Consider the following 21,387-nt stretch of genomic DNA (forward strand, 5'->3'; position numbering starts at 1 on the left):
TAATGTAATAGGAAATATTTGTTTTATAATTGTTTGTTCTGCCTCTAATGTATAGGAAATATTTGTTTTGTAATTGTATGTTCTGTGTCTGTAATAGGAAATATTTGTTTTGTAATTGTATGTTCTGTGTCTGTAATAGGAAATATTTGTTTTGTGATTGTATGTTCTGTGTCTAATGTAATAGGAAATATTTGTTTTGTAATTGTATGTTCTGTGTCTGTAATAGGAAATATTTGGTTTGTAATTGTATGTTCTGTGTCTGTAATAGGAAATATTTGTTTTGTAATTGTATGTTCTGTGTCTGTAATAGGAAATATTTGTTTTGTGATTGTATGTTCTGTGTCTAATGTAATAGGAAATATTTGTTTTGTAATTGTATGTTCTGTGTCTGTAATAGGAAATATTTGTTTTGTGATTGTATGTTCTGTATCTGTAATTGGAAATATTTGTTTTGTAATTGTATGTTCTGTGTCTAATGTAATAGGAAATATTTGTTTTTGTAATTGTATGTTATGTTTGTAATGTAATAAGAAGAGTGTGAAAGCACTCAGTGTTTTTATGATTGATTGAATTAATTAAATGTTAATTGTATAAATAGATAATATAATTAACAACCTCTAATATTTCATAATATAGCACCTAAAATGAGATTTGATGAACTAAACTTTTCAAACCTTTCGTTTTACTTGGTTAACCAGAACCTTTCTCTGAGTTTGATATAAAAATATTCCATACAGTTTGATGTATATCACATTTTTAAGGATAATTTTCATAACTCCAAAATTTTCCATGTGCGAAAAATGCAAGAATAAGAATTTTCATTTTTCATTCCGAAAGTGATTTTATTTAACACATGGACAAAACAGACAAATAAGAGACATTCCTGACTTAGAATTTCTGACCAGAAGAAGAGCAACTAATGAACTTCATTTACTGTCTACACGACTACTTTTAGTCGAAAAATTGCATTGACTGTAACATTTCTAACGCTTCTGCGAAACAGCGTTACATCTGGACGTATCATCAACAACTGTTTTTTTTTCTCCGAAACAGGTGGACCTCTTGATGTATTAGCCACATATTTAGCTTTGACAAAGCAGCTGAGCGACTGGACGTATCACCCACAGCTGGGCATCTGAACGTAGTGTGTTTTTATTAATGTTTTTTTTCGGATAAATGGTTTCTAAGCAATTAAATAGGAAATGTCAAAGCAATTTTCTGTTTTCGTTAGTATAGGAACCTATACAAAGCTCTTGTTATGATCTGAGCGCACTGGTAATTTGTGTAATAATGATAACTGGAACAGCGTAGTCGTCGTCATTCTATTGGTTATTTCGCAGCATCCTTTATCTGGATTGTAAGGAAGATATTTAACCTTCACTGTTTTGTACTCCAACATGCTGAGTATAATTTATTGTTAACTATTAAAATACTTGTACTTAACACGAAGGTACTGTAGAATATTGTAACGATTTTTAACGGTAAACACATTCGTTGAAACACAGAAACAATTACAATCACTTTTGAGTTGTTCTGTCTTTAGAAATAAGCACTAATTTTAGACACACTTTTTATAATGTTTGATTGAAGATTATGTTAAAATCACTGACAAGGTGCTTCAAAAATGCTGGCCTAGACATTGTAATATAAATTTGTTTATTCTGTGTAATCGAAGAAACTTGTTAATTACATGCGTAATATTTAGTTACAATTTTTAACCTGAACACCACCTTGTATATACGTGGGCTAAATGGGGCCCGGCATGGCCAAGCGTGTTAAGGCGTGCGACTCGTAATCTAAGGGTCGCGGGTTCGCATCCCCGTCGCGCTAAACATGCTCGCCCTTTCAGCCGTGGGGGCGTTATAATGTTTCGGTCAATCCCACTATTCGTTGGTAAAAGAGTAGCCCAAGAGTTGGCGGTGGGTGGTGATGACTAGCTGCGCGAAATTCAAAACAAACCAAATTATCGAGTCGACCTTCATAATACCTGAATTCAAAGCCTCCATTATTTCCGAGTTCAATAAATTCATTATACCTCAGTAAATTGTCACATATTTGTTGTTGTTTTCCTGACGACCAGAGCTATGCAACAAGCACTTTGCACTCTGTCCATAGTGAAGAATTGGCCCCCAGATTTGAGCGTTGTAAGAAGGTAAACTTGCCACTGAACCTGCACGAGGAGGGCCCATTAGAAAGTCGTGTACATTGTGTGAATGCTGTATTTACTGTCTGTATTTCGTGCGAAATGCTTAATTATAGTCGCTTCGTCATTTCAGAAATAGTACTTTTGTTGAACAAATTTGAAATTGTATTTATTGGTGTTTTGTTATTTATCTTTTATTGTGTAGCTTCCATAAAATTTAGATAATAAATATTTCGTTTTTCACGTGAACGAGATTATTGTTAAAACTATGAAAAAAAATTCAAACGAGTTGTTAGTAACTGGAAGTATAAAAACACAACAAATCGTAATCTATTCACAACTGAATTACTTAGATCACGGACAAGGTAAACATTTTGTTTTGGGTTTTAATATACGTTTCAGTAAGAAAATATAAAATTATCACCGAAATAAACAGTGCTTATATGTTTGACTAAATAAGTTTGTAATTCCAAAGTATATTTCTGATGCGTGACAATATATGCAATAATTTCTGCATACGAATGTGCATTGCCATGAAAAGCTAGAGTAAAACGTATTTATAAAGTAGCATAATATATGTAAAAATATGCGAGAACAATTCTAATCTACTCGTTATCATACATAATTATTACTAACAAGAAAATTAGCTTAAAACTATTAGGTTTATGTTGTCATATATTTCATTATTAATCTTGGTAGTTTGAACTGGCTTTATGACTCAGACTCACTAGTGAAAATACAAAGGAAATTTGAAAGTTTAAGTAAGGTAGACGTAACGTACCATGTCATGCAATATAGCACTAACAACAGCTGTCTATATCGTTGAGGAAACAATGCATTCTAATCCTTATAAGTTATTAAAATATATTGAGTTAACTTATATCCATCACTGGATTGATTTTTAGTTTTAATCTAAGTAGGTATCTGGCTATAATGGAAAGACAGAAGTAAAATACGTGCACGTAAATACGTAAATAAATACTTGGAACTGAGGGAAATGCAGTCGTTTTATTACGTTTATTTGTCCCTTTCCTGTGAAATAAATTTCTAAAAAATAAAAGTGATGTTTTTTTTAGTGTTACTAGTAATAGAACCTGCATGTGAAATGTTTTCCTAGTTACTTTCGATTAGTTAACATATTAATTTAATTCAACTCGAATTTATTCAGTTGGTAATTTCTTAAGAGGAACACTTTCGTCAAATAGTGTAATTGCTAAAAGAAAAGATAAAAAATGAGTTTAATGTCTGATTTGTTCTACTTGTGTTCCAAACAGACTTAACCACAAAACATTCCTAGTTGATTGGAGAATCAATTCAATTTTTTTCTACCGCTGATCCATATCAAGTATAGGGATGCTTGTCATCTCGCCTGCTGGAATGACCCGTACTTCGTCTTCTCCTGAGCATGCGTAGTGGAGATGAATATTTCACTTATTTGCTGTCCAATGTCTCTTCAAAGCCCATCTGTTCGCGACGCTGCGAGAAGCCAACTTGCGGGACTAATTTACTTTCACGTTCGTCTCACTTCAGTTTATCTCAGAGGTGTTGTAGAATGATAAAGAAAACTGGTAGTGTTCATAAACAGTTCCCAGCTTTCTCCATGTTGCTCTTCGTAATTTTAGAATTATATTTAAATGTCCTGGAGAAATTGTCTATTTGGACTTAATACAGGATGGCAGCGCAAGATAGTGAGATAGCCAAACTGTGTCCCCGTCTAGGGGAGTCCGAATACCCCAAACCACTGAACACTGATTTGATTGCTATTCATGTTACCGAGCATGCAGAAACAAATTCTGAAAATCTGAGTGAACGTCCATCGCTAAACTTACTTAGATGGTCTTCTTACGAGCACTCCACCAGTGGCCTGGACGAAGGAGTGGTCGTGCGGGTGGCTAGCAGTATTGAATGGAAGGAAGGAAAGAGTGAGCTTCAAACGAATCCTTCTCGTTCGCCCTCGGTTCTGTCGGTGGCGTCGTCACATAACAGCCACGGTGAAACGCCTCATCGTCGACAGAATCATACAAGTCGTCGCAAATCGTACGTTGGAGAAGAACAGGAAAATAGTGGCCACAAGTCCCGCATCAGAAGTCAACAGTTCCTTACTCCTCCAGATGACAGTAGGTGTCATGGTCGTCGACATTCCATGGAAACATCCAGCCACCAAACTGCAGTTAAAAAGACGAGGAAGGGTTCTTATCCCGAAAATGAGGTTCGTCGTGTTGACCGAAGATCCATCGACATTAGTTACGGACCTAGCTGTAGAATCTCTCGGAGTGAGGGACAAGCGCGCCGGTCCTCTCAAGTAACGCGAAGGTCAACCAAGAAGACGGAGGAAGAACATTACAAAGAAGACGTAGGACAGGAAAATGGAATACTACGAAGACGGTTGGTCATAATTCTCATTTGTTCTGTGTCTATCTTCATTCTGCTGACCAGTGTGATCCTTGTAGCGGTCACTTTGTCCCTTTCTCCGACTATTGACAAGCTAGGTAAGATAAAACATTACATCTATCCAATGACAGGTTTTGTATCCTTTCTATAGTCAAAACTAACACTTTCAATGCTAGTTGCAGCTTATTATATATTGTAATAAAGTAGATATAACACTATAAACCATAAACCGAGGTAATATTTTACAATATCGATATACCAGTTTGTCATACTAAAATATGAATTTGATTACTTTCAAAAACCATACTTTTAATGAATAACTAATGTTGTATCATCGAAAAAATTAACAAAAAGTTCATTGTATCAAACTACAATATAATTATTGTTCAGAGGGCAACAGTGTATTCCAATAATTACATTGTTCTAATACACTTCATTCATGGGGTTAACTTGTTTTCGTAAACAAGCCATGCTGGTGTATTGTTAGAAGGTTATTATACTGTTATGAATCTGAATCATTACAATGTGTGAGGAAGTCGAGTACGTTACATTGTTTGTTTTGGAATTTCGCACAAAGCTACTCGAGGGCTATCTATGCTAGCCGTCCATAATTTTGCAGTGTAAGACTAGAGGGAAGGCAGCTAGTCATCACCACCCACCGCCAACTCTTGGGCTACTCTTTTACCAACGAATAGTGGGATTGACCGTCACATTATAACGCCCCCACGGCTGGGAGGGCGAGCATGTTTGGCGCGACTCGGGCGCGAACCCGCGACCCTCAGATTACGAAGCGCACGCCTTAACGCGCTAGGCCATGCCAGGCCCATTTTGATAAGAGCTACAATGTAAAATATAATACTGCCAAATCTACTTACACGATTTGTACGTAGCGATATACAACATGTGCACTCTGGGGTTGTCTTTCTCAATTTTCGTTTTCGTGTCCTCTTTTATTTTTTAAAGTTTTCAAAAACTTTAATAACACTTAGTTTTTCCTTACATGAGACATTCGACGTAACAGTAAATTAATGCACCTGTCTGTACTCATGCTTAAATGACATGGAGTTCTTTTAAAAAGCTTATGAAAGTCTCTTGTATTTCCTTATCTAACGAAATCATTCCAATTCCTTATAATAAGTAGAAGTTACCTGGTATACACACAAATATATCTATTTACCGTAAGGAAAAAACAAAATAAAATATAAATGTTTAACCTCCTCTTAACTTTAAGAATTACTTTGTTCAATTGATGTAAACTTTTCTTTACCCAATATCACGATTTTCCCTTAAATAAAACACGGTTTGTGTCATAAGTAATTGTATATTTCTTCTAAAAACGAAAAACTTGCATGAAATTCAGAGTATCCAAGATATTGTTTCATTCAATTTCGTATTTGGAATTCACTAGTTAGTGCTACATATCGCCAACTCCTAGACTATTCTTGTCAGACCGTATTTTGGTGAGTTGACCTTCACTCTTATAACGCACCCTCGCACTAGTTCTGATCTTTAGAATGATCTAGTACAGCGGTATTTTTACGGACTTATGACGCTAAAATCAGGGGTTCGATTCCCCTCGGTGGGCTCAGCAGATAGCCCAATGTGGCTTTGCTATAAGAAAACACACACACACACTCGATCATAAACTTATTTTAATTAACTGAATAGCAACACCAGCTGGTGTACGTGCTTTTCAAGGAAGTAACATCGAAGTTTATGAGCCTTTCTTTTTGGCAAAACGTTCTGAACTGAACACAGATAGTCCAGAGTATAGCTTTATGCTTAATTATAAACAAGCAAATATTCTGAACTGTTTTTAAGAATTTCTAATTAGTTAATTAATTAACTGAATAGCAGCGCCAGCTGGTGTACGAGCTTTCCAAGGAAGTAACATCAAAGTTTATAAGCCTTTCTTTTTTGGCAAACGTTCTGAATTGAGCTTTGTGCTTAATTCTAAATAAACAAACGTCCTGAGTTGTTTTTAAGATTTTTTTACATTATAGTTATTAATAACTTATTACTAAGTAAGAAACGTTTCTCCTTTTTGAACTTCTAACATTGCATGGTAACTTTAGGAGATAGATAATATTTAACGGAAGGGGGGAGTTGTTTCACTTTTCTTTTGGTAGTTCAGCAGCTGGATAATAAAACGAAAAAATGTTTTTGAACACGTTTTGACGCAACTAAGAAACTGTATATTGAAACTAGACTCCTTAAAAACGAGGAAGAATAATGAAAAAATGTTCAGAATTAGTTAAACACATGTATATGACAGAAACTTTGTGTTTATTTGCAACGTTTCGACAAAACCCCTTAGTTAGACAGTTTAAACCGTCAAACACTAAGTGACATAAAAGGCTATCTTTGTTGTGCCCATCACGAATATCGTAATCCGGTTTTTGACAGTGTGAGTCCGCGGACGTACTGCTGAGTCACTGTGAACGTTTCATGTCTGTGAGTAAACCATAATTATATGTAATTTGGGCTCTTAAAATTATGAACAATTTTGATATATCTTCTTAACTCAGTTTGTAAAAAAAAAGTACAAATTTTATTCAGTTTCGTAACTAAGCGAATAAAAAAAGTTAAAACAAAGAATTTTTAACTTTAAATAAATTTACAAAATTATTTGTGTGGGTGTGGGGGGGGGGTCCTATTGTAGAGCAACATGATGTTCCAAGTCCCCTCTCATTACCAACTGAGATCAGTGCGCTTTAAAAGAAAACATCTCTAAAGCTGGTCTATTCCTTCGATTGATAATGTACGTGAACAGTGTGGTAATTTTCGCGATAGTTTAAACATGAAACGGCAGATTAGAAATATTCTTTGAAACACTGCATGTGACACCTTAATTAGTGAACGAGAAATGTCGAACAGCCGACGGCCAGACGAGAGGGATTAGCTCTTCCTCCTCTGTCACTTAAACAAAGCACCATGTAATTAAAAGATAAGTAAATATCGTGTTAACGGTAGCATGTTTGTTTAATGCTTTAAAGAAAAGTGTTGAAACAAAATCAATTTTAATTTTATGTTTTAGATTAAAAGTATTGTCATTAACACACGTACTAGTGGTATTTTTTTTTGCATTTATTTTGTTTTATATATAACCACATTCCAATTGAAAATTTCTGCAAGTTTTGAATGCAAGAATGCTCCCCCTGTAGAACATCTTTCACTGTACAGCACCTACCATTAAAAAAACAACAACAATAATTTTGGGGTTGATAGGAGTTATTGAACCTAGTTATAACGTCAGCAAACCTTAATTAGTACAAACACACATAACTTAAATGCAACAATGTGTGTGTGTACATACACGAACAAAATGTTCGTGACGAAAACAAAATTTCAAAGACAGAAAATAAATAAAAAACAGCGCATGTAAGACAATACTATCACGTGATGTGCTTTTCCGCGACACACACTACCAAGCACGAGAGTCAACGCAAAGAACATTTAAACAAAAGAAACTGTCACAAAGAAACCTTTCACAACTGTCAGATTTAGACATTTTAAAACTGTTTGATAAAGGTGAGGGGTGGGTCGGTGGGTAAAAAAAGAGCCTATTTAATTACATGTGCCAAAAAGGAAACAACATTGAAATGCCAACATAGTTAGTAGCTTTTTTATGTCTTCCCTATCAGTGCATTTCTTTAATAAACGTTGCAAAAACACGTTAAGTCGACAACACTGTCGGCTTACTTTAGCATGAAGCTACAAAGTTTGTGACTGTTAAAAGTATGGATCTGTTTGCTCGTATAACGAACCAAAAAATTATCTTTTGTCAAATAGCGCAAATTCTAAAACAAAATAAATTAGTCAGTAAAATATTCAAACGTACAAAATTTATTTCAGTTTTGTTTTCGTTTGCTGTAATATTGTCCTGTTAATATATGCGTTATAATATGTTTGCTTTGTTTTTGAATTTTGTGCAAAGCTATACGAGGGCTATCCGCGTTAGCTGTCCCTAATTTAACAGTGTAAGACTAAATGGAAGGCAGCTAGTCATCACCACCCACCGCAAGCTCTTGGGCTTTTCTTTTACCAACGAATGGTGGGATTGACTGTCACATTATAACGTCCCTAAGCTGAGAAGGCGAGCATGTTTGGTGTGACGAGAAGTCGAACCTGCGACCCTCGGATTACGAGTCGAGTGCCTTAACCACCTGGCCATGCCAAGCCCATTATAATATCGCCAGCTGCTTGCTAATTTGGATAATTCAGTAAGAAGTATATCCTTCCCTTCTCATGGATATGTCTGTTTCGATACTTCACAACAAACAAACAAATCATTGCTAGTCACCGTAATTAATTTTTCGTGCTGTGTGATAATGTATAATTTGGTTCAATACAAATTGAGCTGTTTTGTCTGGAATGTTCTATATTACTTGTGTATAGAAGTTAAGTGTACTTTTTTCCGGGTACTCTTCACCATTGTGCATTATAATTATAACTTGAATGACTTGACTTGTTGGACCAGCCGTACCTTATGGTTAGATGCCTGTACTGTAAATCCTACGGTTCGCTGTTCAATTCCCGTTACCGCAAAAATGCGTTTCTTTCTTTAGGAATGAAGGTTAAATTCTGATATTCGGCCAGACAAAAATAAGCCAGGAGTTGACGGTGGGTGCTATTGATTAGCTACCTTCTTTTAAGTATATTAGTTCAAAATAAGAGAAGGATATGTGCAGATGTCAATTCAATAGTTTTACGCAAAAACTCTGAAACACATAAAAACATTCTATAATTATAAAAGTTAAGAAAAAAAACCTTTACTCTTGAGTTAAACATAAAATAATATAATTATATCTAAACAAACGTTTCGTCTTCACGGTTTCTTCAGGGTTAACATACATTACTGTTTAGAATATTCATTAGGAACTTTTGTATGTCTTCCCTATCAGTGCATTTCTTTGATAAACGTGGCTAAAAACACGTTAAGTCGACAACACTGTAAAATTGCTTGTAGTGCTCTATTTCTCTAGTCTACCGTAACGTACGGCTAACAATGTGTAATATTATTGTTTCATTATTGTTATTATTATATTATAATTATAATATTAATTATATAGCTATACAAATATATGACATATTACTGAAATAAAATATATATGCAGAACTATAGTATGTTTAACGATGAACTACAAACAGAAAATAGAAGCTGCAAAGAAACGATAAAAAGAGGAATGATCCAAAGCTAACAAACAGTATTAAACAAATTAATTATACTGTGATAGACTAGAGCGTGCATGTGATAAACTGAAAATAACAGTTTAAAATACATTGGTACAACGTGTTGTTTTATGAATGGTGGTTTAGTTACATGTATCACCCATTGTCTCTGTTAAACTTTGGGTTGTTTTTGTTAATGAGTATAACGCCCATATATTTTATATTTTTTAAATCTTGGGTTTTTTGTGAGATAGAAATTGTTAAAAAAGTTTTTTTTGTGTTTGGGGTTCCATGTTTCTATCGGAAATGCTCTGCTGGAGTGGCTTTGTGTTGGTCAGACGCATATAACAATTTGGTTTCTAGTGTATGTATGAATATTAAGGCAGATGTGGCTGCTTCTCATTACCCATTGCTACTTCTTTCTTTTATTTGTACAAAGTGTCACCAAAGTGTTCTCTATAATGTTAAAGTTCTTTCTACGGGTATTACCGAAGTAAAATAAAAAATAAAAAACTTACACACTCAGTGGTCAAGACTTATTAAAGTGATAATTTGCTACAAGCGTTGTTTAATATACATGGTAACTTGTTCTTTTTCTTGCACTCTCAATAAAGAAACTATAATTTTTCCGAAAGGGAGCCAAAGGCTGCCTAGAGAAGTTATTTCTTTAAACCATTCGTAGCACTATTCATTAATGTGTTGTCTGTCAGTAAGGACGTAAATACCAAAATTACATCGCATAAGGGACGCTTAATGTAGCAACTTGTACCGTCGTGACGTCAGTAAAACGTGCGCATGCCATGAATCACGAGAAGAATTATTCAATCTATAGGCTGCAACAGAGCATGACATATGAACTTTAAAATCAAGAAACAAATATATGTATAACTTTTAAATATGGGTTTTATTTACTCTTGAGACAGAAAAATTTCAGGGAAGCCTACGGAAATACATCTAGTGGTCTTTTCATGAATAACAGAAAAGAACAGGTTTTGATGACTATAACCTGCTTAAGCAAACGTTTGACTTTGCACCTCAAATCTAAGTATAACAACCTTTGATATGGTTAACTTTCTGTCTTCGATGATACAACTCCATATGTATAAAAAATACACATTTATGCTTATTTATAACTTATTTTTGATGAGCAAATTTCGATAACTTTTACTTAAAAGGCTCAATTTGTTACTATGTGCACCCTTCTAAATAAAGTATTTGATGTTTGAGGAGTCTTAATACGTTGACGGCCTTAATAACTCTGGCAGTCGACAGGCCTAAAGACCAAATAAAAAACTAGTAGCATTGCAAAGCGCCTTAAAGATCCAACAGGGGTGATGATCTAAAAATACTCCCCCTTTCTAAATAAATAAAAACAAAACGAGTAGTGCATATCTGCACATTGGCTTGATACTAGTGCACATAAAAAAATCATTCTGCACATGGATTGACAAATAGAGTGAAAATTGTTTAATGTATGATACATATTGATAAGTTGCGAAGATCATGACCTTTATTGACCTTAAATATTATCACCCCATTCCATACCACCGACAATTACTTTTCTATACCTTTCCATCTCCGATGTTTTATCAGTTTTTATTTTACTAGGATATATTTTTTAAAATAATTTGATAATTTAAAACTATCCAAATTTTATATTATTACTTTTATGACACTGGAATAATCTTTGTCAAAGAATAATTATCTTTATCTCGTAGTTCTTACTCTCTTTAAAGTGTAATGACATAATAAATGGTTCAACACATCAGAAAATTTACTGAGGGATTATTTTCGTCTAAATAAAAAAATCAGTTACATTCACGCTGCAAGCTAGATGGAACGTTAGGCTTAAGAACAGAAGGAAAGAAAACGAATATAATAAACATCTTATGTGGTGACTTACTTCCTTTATACGTCAAAAAAATAAAATAAAGCAGGGAATATTAAAACTTCAGAGTCAGGTTTAGTTGTGTTGTTAAGAGTTCCGGGCTGCGAATCCAAAGGTTCAAGGTTCTATACGTGATGCCATTGTAAGTATGTTAAACTATGACAGTGAATCCTGTCATTTGATTCAAAGAGTCTTACATAGCCTTTCATGTCTGCCAGTTCTGCTATCTGATTATTTTCCTGAGCAGTAGTTTAAAAATTAAGGAGTCTATACCTGAATCATAGGGGTTAAAATGAGAGAGTCTATACCTGAATCATGGGGGTTAAAATGAGAGAGTCTATACATGAATCATAGGGGTTAAAATGAGAGAGTCTATACCTGAATCATGGGGGTTAAAATGAGAGAGTCTTTTCCTGAATCATGGGGGTTAAAATGAGAGAGTCTATACCTGAATCATAGGGGTTAAAATGAGAGAGTCTATACCTGAATCATGGGGGTTAAAATGAGAGAGTCTTTTCCTGAATCATAGGGGTTAAAATGAGACAGTCTATACCTGAATCATAGGGGTTTGTTGCCTCTTTTAAACGAGAAAGATACCATTTAAGTTGGAAAACGAAATCTGATTCTCTCCAATGTGAAAACAGCTTATATAAACTTTTATGAATTCATGATTGTATTATGGTAATAGATTTTCTTCCAAGTAGAAATGGTAGTGATCCCGTAACCTTAGTTCCTCAGTTCACAGGAAATAAAATTACACTGAATTTTAATTAAAAATTAAAATGAGCGAAGTAAGACTTTCAAAATTCGCTAACCTAATGGACAGATTTTTGGACACACCAAATAAACGACAGTAATTAGTTAAAATACGTTTATCTTTAGTTTCATAGCAAACAGGACTTTGTATAACTATATAGACTTGGTGAAGTACAACAGTAAACCAAGTTATCCACATACACTTGGTACAAATGAAGTACAACAGTAACTCATATTATCCAGATAGACTTGGTACAAATGAAGTAGAACAGTAAACTAAGGTCTCGGAATCCGTTTTCTTTTCACTTGTTCCGTAAACTTTTTCCGTTAATTAAACGTTTTTACAAAATTAGCATGGAAATAATTCTTTTTCTCCATGCGTTTTCGAAATTCAATGCTATAATTGACAGTGTAAATACGACCATATCTACTGTTCACAGTTTACCATCAACTGGGTTAACACCTAATCAATCTTGGTTGTTAAAGAAATTAATCCCAAAATAATTCCTACCAGTAAAATAGTTATTCAATTAATAATAAGGAAATGAAAAAGAAAAGAAATTATTTCGGAGACATGGATAAATAAATTGTTATATTAAAGGAAATATTATATTTATTTGCAACGAGTTAAAAAAGGAAGCTGTTTTTAATCAAATGTTTTATAAAATTTTCCGAATAAAGCAAATAGACTGATGAATTAATCAAGATTCTTAAACACTAGTTTGACAAAAGATGAAATTAACGCTTTAAAACAACAAGAGATGACAGAGATATATTCTTTAAAACAACAAGAGATGACAGAGATATATTCTTTAAAACAACTAAGAGATGACAGAGATATATTCATTAACACAACTAAGAGATGACAGAGATATATTCATTAACACAACTAGAGATGACAGATATATTCATCATGAATGTTGACAAAGACGATGTTTCGGTAATGGCAGATTATTGTGGTTAATTATTATTGTTATTAATAATCAGTGAATTAATGACTGCTCATGAACACTATAACCATTTGAGTAATAACCTTATTAGAGGAAGGGAAATAAATTTGGATTATTCTTTTTACTGGACTTGAAGGAACAAGGTTAATTAAACATTTTATTTACTGCTTATCAAGAGATGTTAAGATACTTCATATTTATGTTAGGCCTAAACTTCATAAATAGTAGGTACTTATTAGTTTTATCATTTTAAATAGAACTTTCACTTATAGCTTGTCCAGGTCTTTATTGCTTCCCAAAAGCGTGTTTGAAAAAAACGAGTTTTTTTTTTATCGAGTCACCGAAATGACTTACTTAATTCTCAATCCTTTTGTTAGTTTTAATCTCGTGTTTCTTATCATATAAACCCCAATCAATGAATATATTGGTTGTGCTCTCTTTTTGAATATTCAAGAACACTACCTTGTTTGTTTGCGTTGTTTTGTTTTAATTTAGCAGAGTATGACCATATGGAAAGCAGCTTGTCATCACCATCCTCCACTAACTCTTGGGTTTCTCTTTTACCAACGAATAGTAGGATTGACCGTCACATTATAACGCTCCCACGGCTGAAAGAACGAACATGTTGGGTGTGACGGGTTTTCATATTTTGTGTTTCGCATTTATTATGGACGTAAATATTGCTTTCATGTCTTGTTTGTTTGTTTGTTTTGAATTTCGCGCAAAGCTATTCGAGGACTATCTGCGTTAGCCGTCCATAATTTAGCAGTGTAAGACGAGAGGAAAGTCAGCTAGTCATCACCACCCACCGCCAACTCTTGAGCTACTCTTTTACCAACGAATAGTGGGATTGACCGTCACATTATAACGTCCCCACGGGTGAAAGAATGAGCATGTTTGGTGCGACCGGGTTTCGAACCCGCGTCCTTGGATTACGAGTCGAACGCCTTAACACGCTTGACCATGCCTAATGTTTCATGTCCTAAGATAACCTTTCATTAATCATGAATTTTACATAACTTTTACATAACCCCAGGGGATGGGTACTCCAGCTAGTAGAGAATAGCTTACAAATACTAAAGCCAGGAGACAAGCACAACGTTTGCGCAATAATTTGGGATAATGCCTGTGTGAGAAAAGTTGTCCTGTTTCGTCGAATTTCGAGCAAAGTTACTCAAGAGCTATCTATGCTATCTCAACGAATCCAATCACGGATTTTGGTGTTATAAAGTCCAAATAGTTATCGTTGGCTCAACGTGGGGCATTAAAAAATAACGTCCAAGTTTGTGATATAATACGTAACATAAAGCTTTATTACAGGGGTATTATTTAAAGTAGCTTGAGGTACTTATTCGAAGAGTCATGTGACTTATATAAGAGAAATATTTGCCTTTCACCAGTTTTCTTTATTTCTTTGGAATTTCGTGCAAAACTACACGAAGGATATATACGCTAGCCGTCCGTAATCGAGCATTGTTAGACTAGAGGGAACGCAGCTAATCATCACCGTCCATCGCCAACTCTTGGGATACTCTTTTAATAACGAATTGTGAGATTAACCATAACATTATAACGTCCCTCCAGTTGAAAGGACGAACATGTTTGGTGTGACAGGGACCTGCGACCCTTACATTACGAGTCAAGCACCTTAACCGCTTGTTCATGCCGGGCCCGTTACAGCTCCACCATAGTGTTTTTAACTGAAAGAAACTGAAGAATGTATACTGCTGGCTAAAATCTTAAGACCAATGAACATAAAGAAAAAAATATGGATTTTGAATTGTTAGACTGAACCACTTATTTGAGTAGAGCTTCGAAAGATGAAAATAAGAAAAGGGAAAACAAAAATAAAAAACTTTTTTAGCATTTAATAGGGAAAACGTGAACACCATGAAATTAGCGTAAATACTAGCTGGTCAAAAGTTTAAGATCATACCAAAAATAAGTCCTAAACAGGGTAGAAAATGCTCAACACGAAGTCTCAGTAATGAGTTGCATGGTCGTCATTGCGAATAACTTCAAACATTTGCTTTGGCATGATCGATATAAGCGTTTGCAGAAGGCTGGCTGGAATGTTATTCCAAGTGGCGAAGATGGCTTCACAAAGATCATGCAATGTTTGGAATTGACGTCCATTTCTATAGACTTCCCTTGCCATCCACCCCCAAGCATTTTCAATGTGGTTCAGTTCGGGTGAGCACGCTGGATGGTCCAAAAGAATCATGTTATTCGCCATGAAAAACTCCTTTGTCCTGCGGGCATTGTGGATTGCAGCATTGTCCTGCTGAAGATTCAGTCATTTTCATACAAGCGAGGGCCTTCAGTCGATAAGGATGCTCTCTCCAACATGCCAATGTAGCCAGCTGCTGTTTGATGCCCCTGTATAACCTGAAGCTCCATTGTCCATGGAAGGAGAAAGCACCCCAGATCATGATGGAACATCCTCCTCTGTGTCGTGTAGAAAATGTCTCCGGTGGAATATCCTTATCGTGCCAGCAACGTTGGAAGCCATCTGGACCAACCAGATTAAATTTTTCTCATCAGAGAACAAAACCTTCTTCTTCCACTTTTCTACGTTCCATGTTTGGTGCTTCTAAACAAAGTTTAACCGAGCTGTTTCGTGGTGTGGAAGAAGGCGTAGTCTTTGAAGACGTTTACGGTTTTTAAAGCCTTTCTCTCGTAGGTGCCGTTTTATTGTTCTTGAGCTGCATTATGCGTTCGTAATGGCCTTAATCTGGTTCGACGATAGGCTGGTGACTTGCCGGACAACCCGTCGAATCATCCTGCTTAACGCCGGCGAAATTTTCTTGGGCCGACCACTAGAAATTCTCGTTCCGTATCTTTCAGGGTCTTTTAAGATATTTGCAACAGCAGTTTTACTGAGCCCAATCTCACCGGCGATGGCACGTTGAGAGAGACCTTGCTTTTGCAGATCGACAATTCTGCCACGTTCAAACTCTGGCAACTTTTCAGCCTTTACCATGTTTTTACCCAATGAAACACAGGAGATGTCAGTGGGAGATGTTGACAACGCTAATGCTTGAACACAAATGTCTAAATTTCGTTACGTGTTTACCTATTAACGCTTCGTTTCAGTATGGTCTTACACTTTTGACCAGCTCGTATTTAAGCTAATTTCATAGTGTTCACATTTTCCTCATTAAATGCTGAAAAGTTTTTTTATTTTTATTTTCCCTTTTCTTATTTTCATCTTTCGAAGCTCTACTCGAATAAGTGGTTGAGCCTAACAACGCAAAATTGTTTGTTTGTTTGTTTGTTTGTTTTGGAATTTCGCACAAAGCCACTCGAGGGCTATCTGTGCTAGCCGTCCCTAATTTAGCAGTGTAAGACTAGAGGGAAGGCAGCTAGTCATCACCACCCACCGCCAACTCTTGGGCTACTCTTTTACCAACGAAAAGTGGGATTGACCGTCACATTATAACGCCCCCACGGCTGGGAGGGCGAGCATGTTTAGCGCGACTCGGGCGCGAACCCGCGACCCTCAGATTACGAAGCGCACGCCTTAACGCGCTGGGCCATGCTAGGCCTACAACGCAAAATGCATATTTTTTCTTTACGTTCATAGGCCTTACGACTTTGGCCAGCAGTGTATTGTAGACAGGCATTGTTTGTTTGTTTTTGGAATTTCGCACAAAGCTACTCGAGGGCTATCTATGCTAGCCGTCCCTAATTTAGCAGTGTAAGACTAGAGGGAAGGCAGCTAGTCATCACCACCCACCGCCAACTCTTGGGCTACTCTTTTACCAACGAATAGTGGGATTGACCGTCACATTATACGCCCCCACGGCTGGGAGGGCGAGCATGTTTAGCGCGACGCGGGCGCGAACCCGCGACCCTCGGATCACGAGTCGCACGCCTTACGCGCTTGGCCATGCCAGGCCCTTGTTGACAGGCATAGAAATCAGTGCAATGTAAGTTACGAAGCTATTGTAATTATCTTGATAAATATTGACGCATTTTGAACTTTTCACTGACTGCAATTTTTAATATTGGTTAATTGTTAATACTTGAGTAGGTCGTGTCCTAGCGGTTAGTGTGTAGGGTTCATGGTTCGTGACCTTTTACCCAATTTTGAGACCCGAGCACGTTATAAGATCGACTACCAAATCCCACTATTCAATAACAGTAGCCCAACATTTTTGCGGTGATTTTTTTGGACTAATTCCTTTCCCTCTAGTATATTAGATTAAAATTAAGAGCGGTTAGTGCAGTTAGTCCTTGGGAATATTCGACACAAACCAGATGCAAATAAATAACTTTTTCTTCCATTTACAAAGAGATTATTTAATCTTCAAGACAAATTACACATGCCTGTGAGTTAAAACTTTCATAAAAGTTATTTTGGTTTTAATAAGGGATATATTCCGTAATTCAGAAGCCCGGCATGACCAGATGGTTAGGGAACTTGATTCGTAATCTAACGGTCATGGGTTCGAATTTCCGTCCACTAAACATGCTCGCCTTTTCAGCTGTAGGGCGTTATAATGTGACGGTTAATCCTATAATTAATTGATAAAACAGTAGCCCAATAGTTGGCGGTGAATGATGATGACTAACTGCCTTCCCTTTTGTCTTACACTGCTAAATTAGGGACTGCTGGCGCAGATAGCCCTCGAGGAAGTTTGCGCGAAATTCAAAAACAATCATGTAATTCAGCTACGCAGATTTAGGAAATAATATTCTTCGTTTTCTATCACGTAAAGATTTTTTTTTATAAATCGGGAATAAAAGCTTTATTACATAAAATTATTGTTTCATTTATCATAATGAACATTTTTTATCATTATGTTTGTTTAAAAAATGAAAACAAACTAAAGAAAACGAAAGAAAGAACACTGGTGCATCCATTCATTCATTTGATTTTGTGCGTGTGTGTGTGAAATCTACATCTTTTAGTTTCAAACTACGTGTTGTGATCTTTCTTATATATATTGCATTAGGACGTTCTGTGAAAAATGGGCGTCATTTTCAGATTCAGCGTAGAAAATTGCTGTAGAACATGTAAACATTTAAAGACAATGAGACCATCACAGGTCTGTGTTATATGTGTATGTAGCAAACCATTTAAGTTACAGATGAAAAACGCAAACAAAAATTCCGCTGCGTGCATGTCCAAAAGTGTTTAAAAATACTGAACGTTTGTACGAAAGATGATCAAGATTTGTTTTGAAGAAAGGTTCTGGGCTGTACTAATTTGTTTTCCTGGGAGACGTATGATGTACATGTCAACACACTGTAAAAAAATAGTGCAATTATCTTTGTTTTGTAGTGTAAACATTTCTGTAAAACAGAAACAGGTTTTTAAATCACAGATACTCTATTAATCACAATGATAAACATTCTGATTTGTTTATGGAATTAATAAGTACTCTACAAGCTGTGATCGAATTTTGAATAAATAAAAAGTAACATTTATTGCCAATATAAATTACTGATAAAAATTAAACAGCGAGTGATACAATGAATTGAAAAAGTTATGTGCTGAAACTCAAGCAGTGTATGAAACAATACGTTATATGGATTAGTGGTTGAACGTTAAACAGCTAATGCTACACTACATTATAAACAGAAGTGGCTGAAATATAAGCAACTAAAGATATAATATGTTACGAATACTGATGATTGAATGTTAAACAGAAATTGATACAATGCATTATAAATATTAGTGGCTCAAGTTTAAGAAACAAACGATACCATATGTTATAAACGCTCATGACTGAAAGCTAAGTACCCTACAGTACAATATCTTATACTCTTGTATAGGAAATAAAATAAAGAACAGGTAATCTGTGATAAAATGTAGTTTGCTTAACCCTAGTACACACACTCAAAAAAATTACGTTGCCCACACTGGGGGGTCATTTTTGACCCCCACCAAAAATATTAACAAAAAATTTATTTTCATATAAGCAAAGTATAAATTTGGACAAAATATTTATTCTATACAAGTTATGCATACACTCTGGGTAACTTCATGGTCATTGCAAGCCATTTTACTACATTTGATACACTTTGAAGAAGTTTTTTTCCTTGAATCACGTGCGCATATTTGACACCATTTCCTAACGTTCTCTTCAGCAACTTTTTGTCTTTTTTGGAGGGATCACTTCATTTGTATCTTCTTCAGGCAGTAATTCATCAGTAAGCAACTTCAGAAATTCACGTCTTGCTCTTTTTTGGTACTTTGATGCGAATTCTGGATGGCACTGGCGATAGAGAAGGTAAGCATTGTATGCGGCAGCATCAAGAATGTTATAAAATAGTGCCATTGGCCACCTTCTGGTCTTTCTTGTGTATCGACTCCTCCTTTGGTGGAGTTATAGTATGATATTATTTCAGGTTTTCCTGATTCATCATCGATTGAGGGCTCTCTATGCAACGTAGATAAGAATATTCTAGAATGCTCGAGAACATTTATAGAGTGTTCTAGAATGTTCTAGAACACAAAATTTCATATCAATATAGTATTTGATTGTTTACCAGACATGTAATTGAGTTTTTTAAACGGGGGTCAAAAATGACCCCCAATGTGGAAAACGTGAATTTCGATATTAAATAAGGGGTGTAATACCCCATTTGCATAAAATGCATGTTAAACGTATTAGTATAGTATGTTATTAGTATAGATTAAATTAGGTACATTTTTAGGCCCGAAAGTCACACCTTTAATATTTCTATAACAACTTAAACACAAGTGGGCCCATTTTTGACCCCCACCGTGTGTATGAGGGTTAATACATTATGTTTTGTAAATTGTATTTCTTTTTTAGTGTTAGTTCCATTGACAAAATAGGTTAAATTATTTAATACATACATTACTATCATTTTTATTATTGTTATTAGTCTTTTATCATGAAGTTATTTAACATGGTAAGCTCCTTGTATGAATTTATAGCTAGTCGAAAGTCCACAATTCATCGACCATGGCTCAGCATGGCCAGGTGGTTAAGGCACTCGACTCCTAATCTGAGGATCCTGGGTTCGAATTCCCATCACACCAAACATGCGAGCTCTTTCAGATATGAGGACGTTATGATGCGACGGTCAATCCCACGATTCGTTGGTAAAAAAGTAGCTCAAGAGTTGGTGGTGAATGGTAATGACTAGCTGTCTTCCCTCTAGTCTTACACTACTAAATTAGGGACAGCTAGCACAGATAGTCCTCGTGTAGCTTTGTGCGAAATTCAAAACAAACATCATCGACCCTCGTGAGATATTGAGATTATGACCGAAAAAATATCCATACTCAACTGAGGCATTAATGCATTCTAATCATTATAAGTTCTTAGTTTATGACATTTCATGTTCCTAGTTAGGCCCCTATATTAACTTTTTTGTATTAGATCAGAGAATTAACTGTCGGTTCTTGTCTTTGTAGGAGGTTGATTTTATTAGAAGTTAGTAACGACATCATAACTCAGGTCTTGAGCTATCGATAAAGGAAGAGCGATTTTGTCGTTTTATTATTGATAAATATAGCTAATTATGAAAATATCACTAGAAACAGTGAAAAAACTTCAATCTTACGACGTGAACGTACGCTAAAAAAAGAACCTATTTATTTTAACTTTTGTTTACATAAAAACATACCAGGTGGCACTGCAGTATGTCAGTGACAAGAATGGATACAGTGCTCACAATGTTGTACGTTTTTTGAGGTATAGTTTTAATTTTCTAATGTTGAAATTTATCGCACATTATATATATAATTGTTTTCAAAGTTTTTATCTTATTTATATGTCTAAGAAAAAGTTCTAAAAATCTACTGTATTTATTATTCTTTTACATGGAAAATGTGTATTTTCAATACATGTGTTTGTGTACAATGAGCGTCGGAAGTCGATGTTAATGTATTCGCGACCAATTTTAACTAGTTTGAGTGAGGAAAGACACTATAACAAGCCAAGTACATCGAACGTAAACTGGTTTTGTGCTGCCATCTCGCGGAGAAAAGGCAGCTCGTGAATGTTGGAAACGTTTTGTTTTGTTTTTTTACGCGTTCGATCAAGCGTTAAGATTCACTAAGTATCAACTGTACGACATTCTACAAGTCTGTACTTTAGAAA

At 35.3% G+C, this 21,387-nt stretch overlaps 1 protein-coding gene across 1 annotated transcript in view; it reads left to right on the forward strand.

Moving 5' to 3' along the window:
* Positions 1 to 3,492: 3,492 nt before the first annotated feature.
* Positions 3,493 to 21,387, forward strand: part of LOC143255009 (uncharacterized) — a 78,386-nt gene continuing 60,491 nt past the window's right edge. Inside the window, exon 1 of the mRNA XM_076509995.1 lies at positions 3,493 to 4,632. Within this exon, the coding sequence (XP_076366110.1) occupies positions 3,816 to 4,632 (817 nt within the window). The 5' untranslated portion in view covers positions 3,493 to 3,815. The remainder of the gene's footprint in view (positions 4,633 to 21,387) is intronic.

The sequence above is a fragment of the Tachypleus tridentatus genome, chromosome 7 (assembly GCF_004210375.1).
Source record: "Tachypleus tridentatus isolate NWPU-2018 chromosome 7, ASM421037v1, whole genome shotgun sequence".
In the NCBI taxonomy this organism is placed as follows: domain Eukaryota; kingdom Metazoa; phylum Arthropoda; class Merostomata; order Xiphosura; family Limulidae; genus Tachypleus; species Tachypleus tridentatus.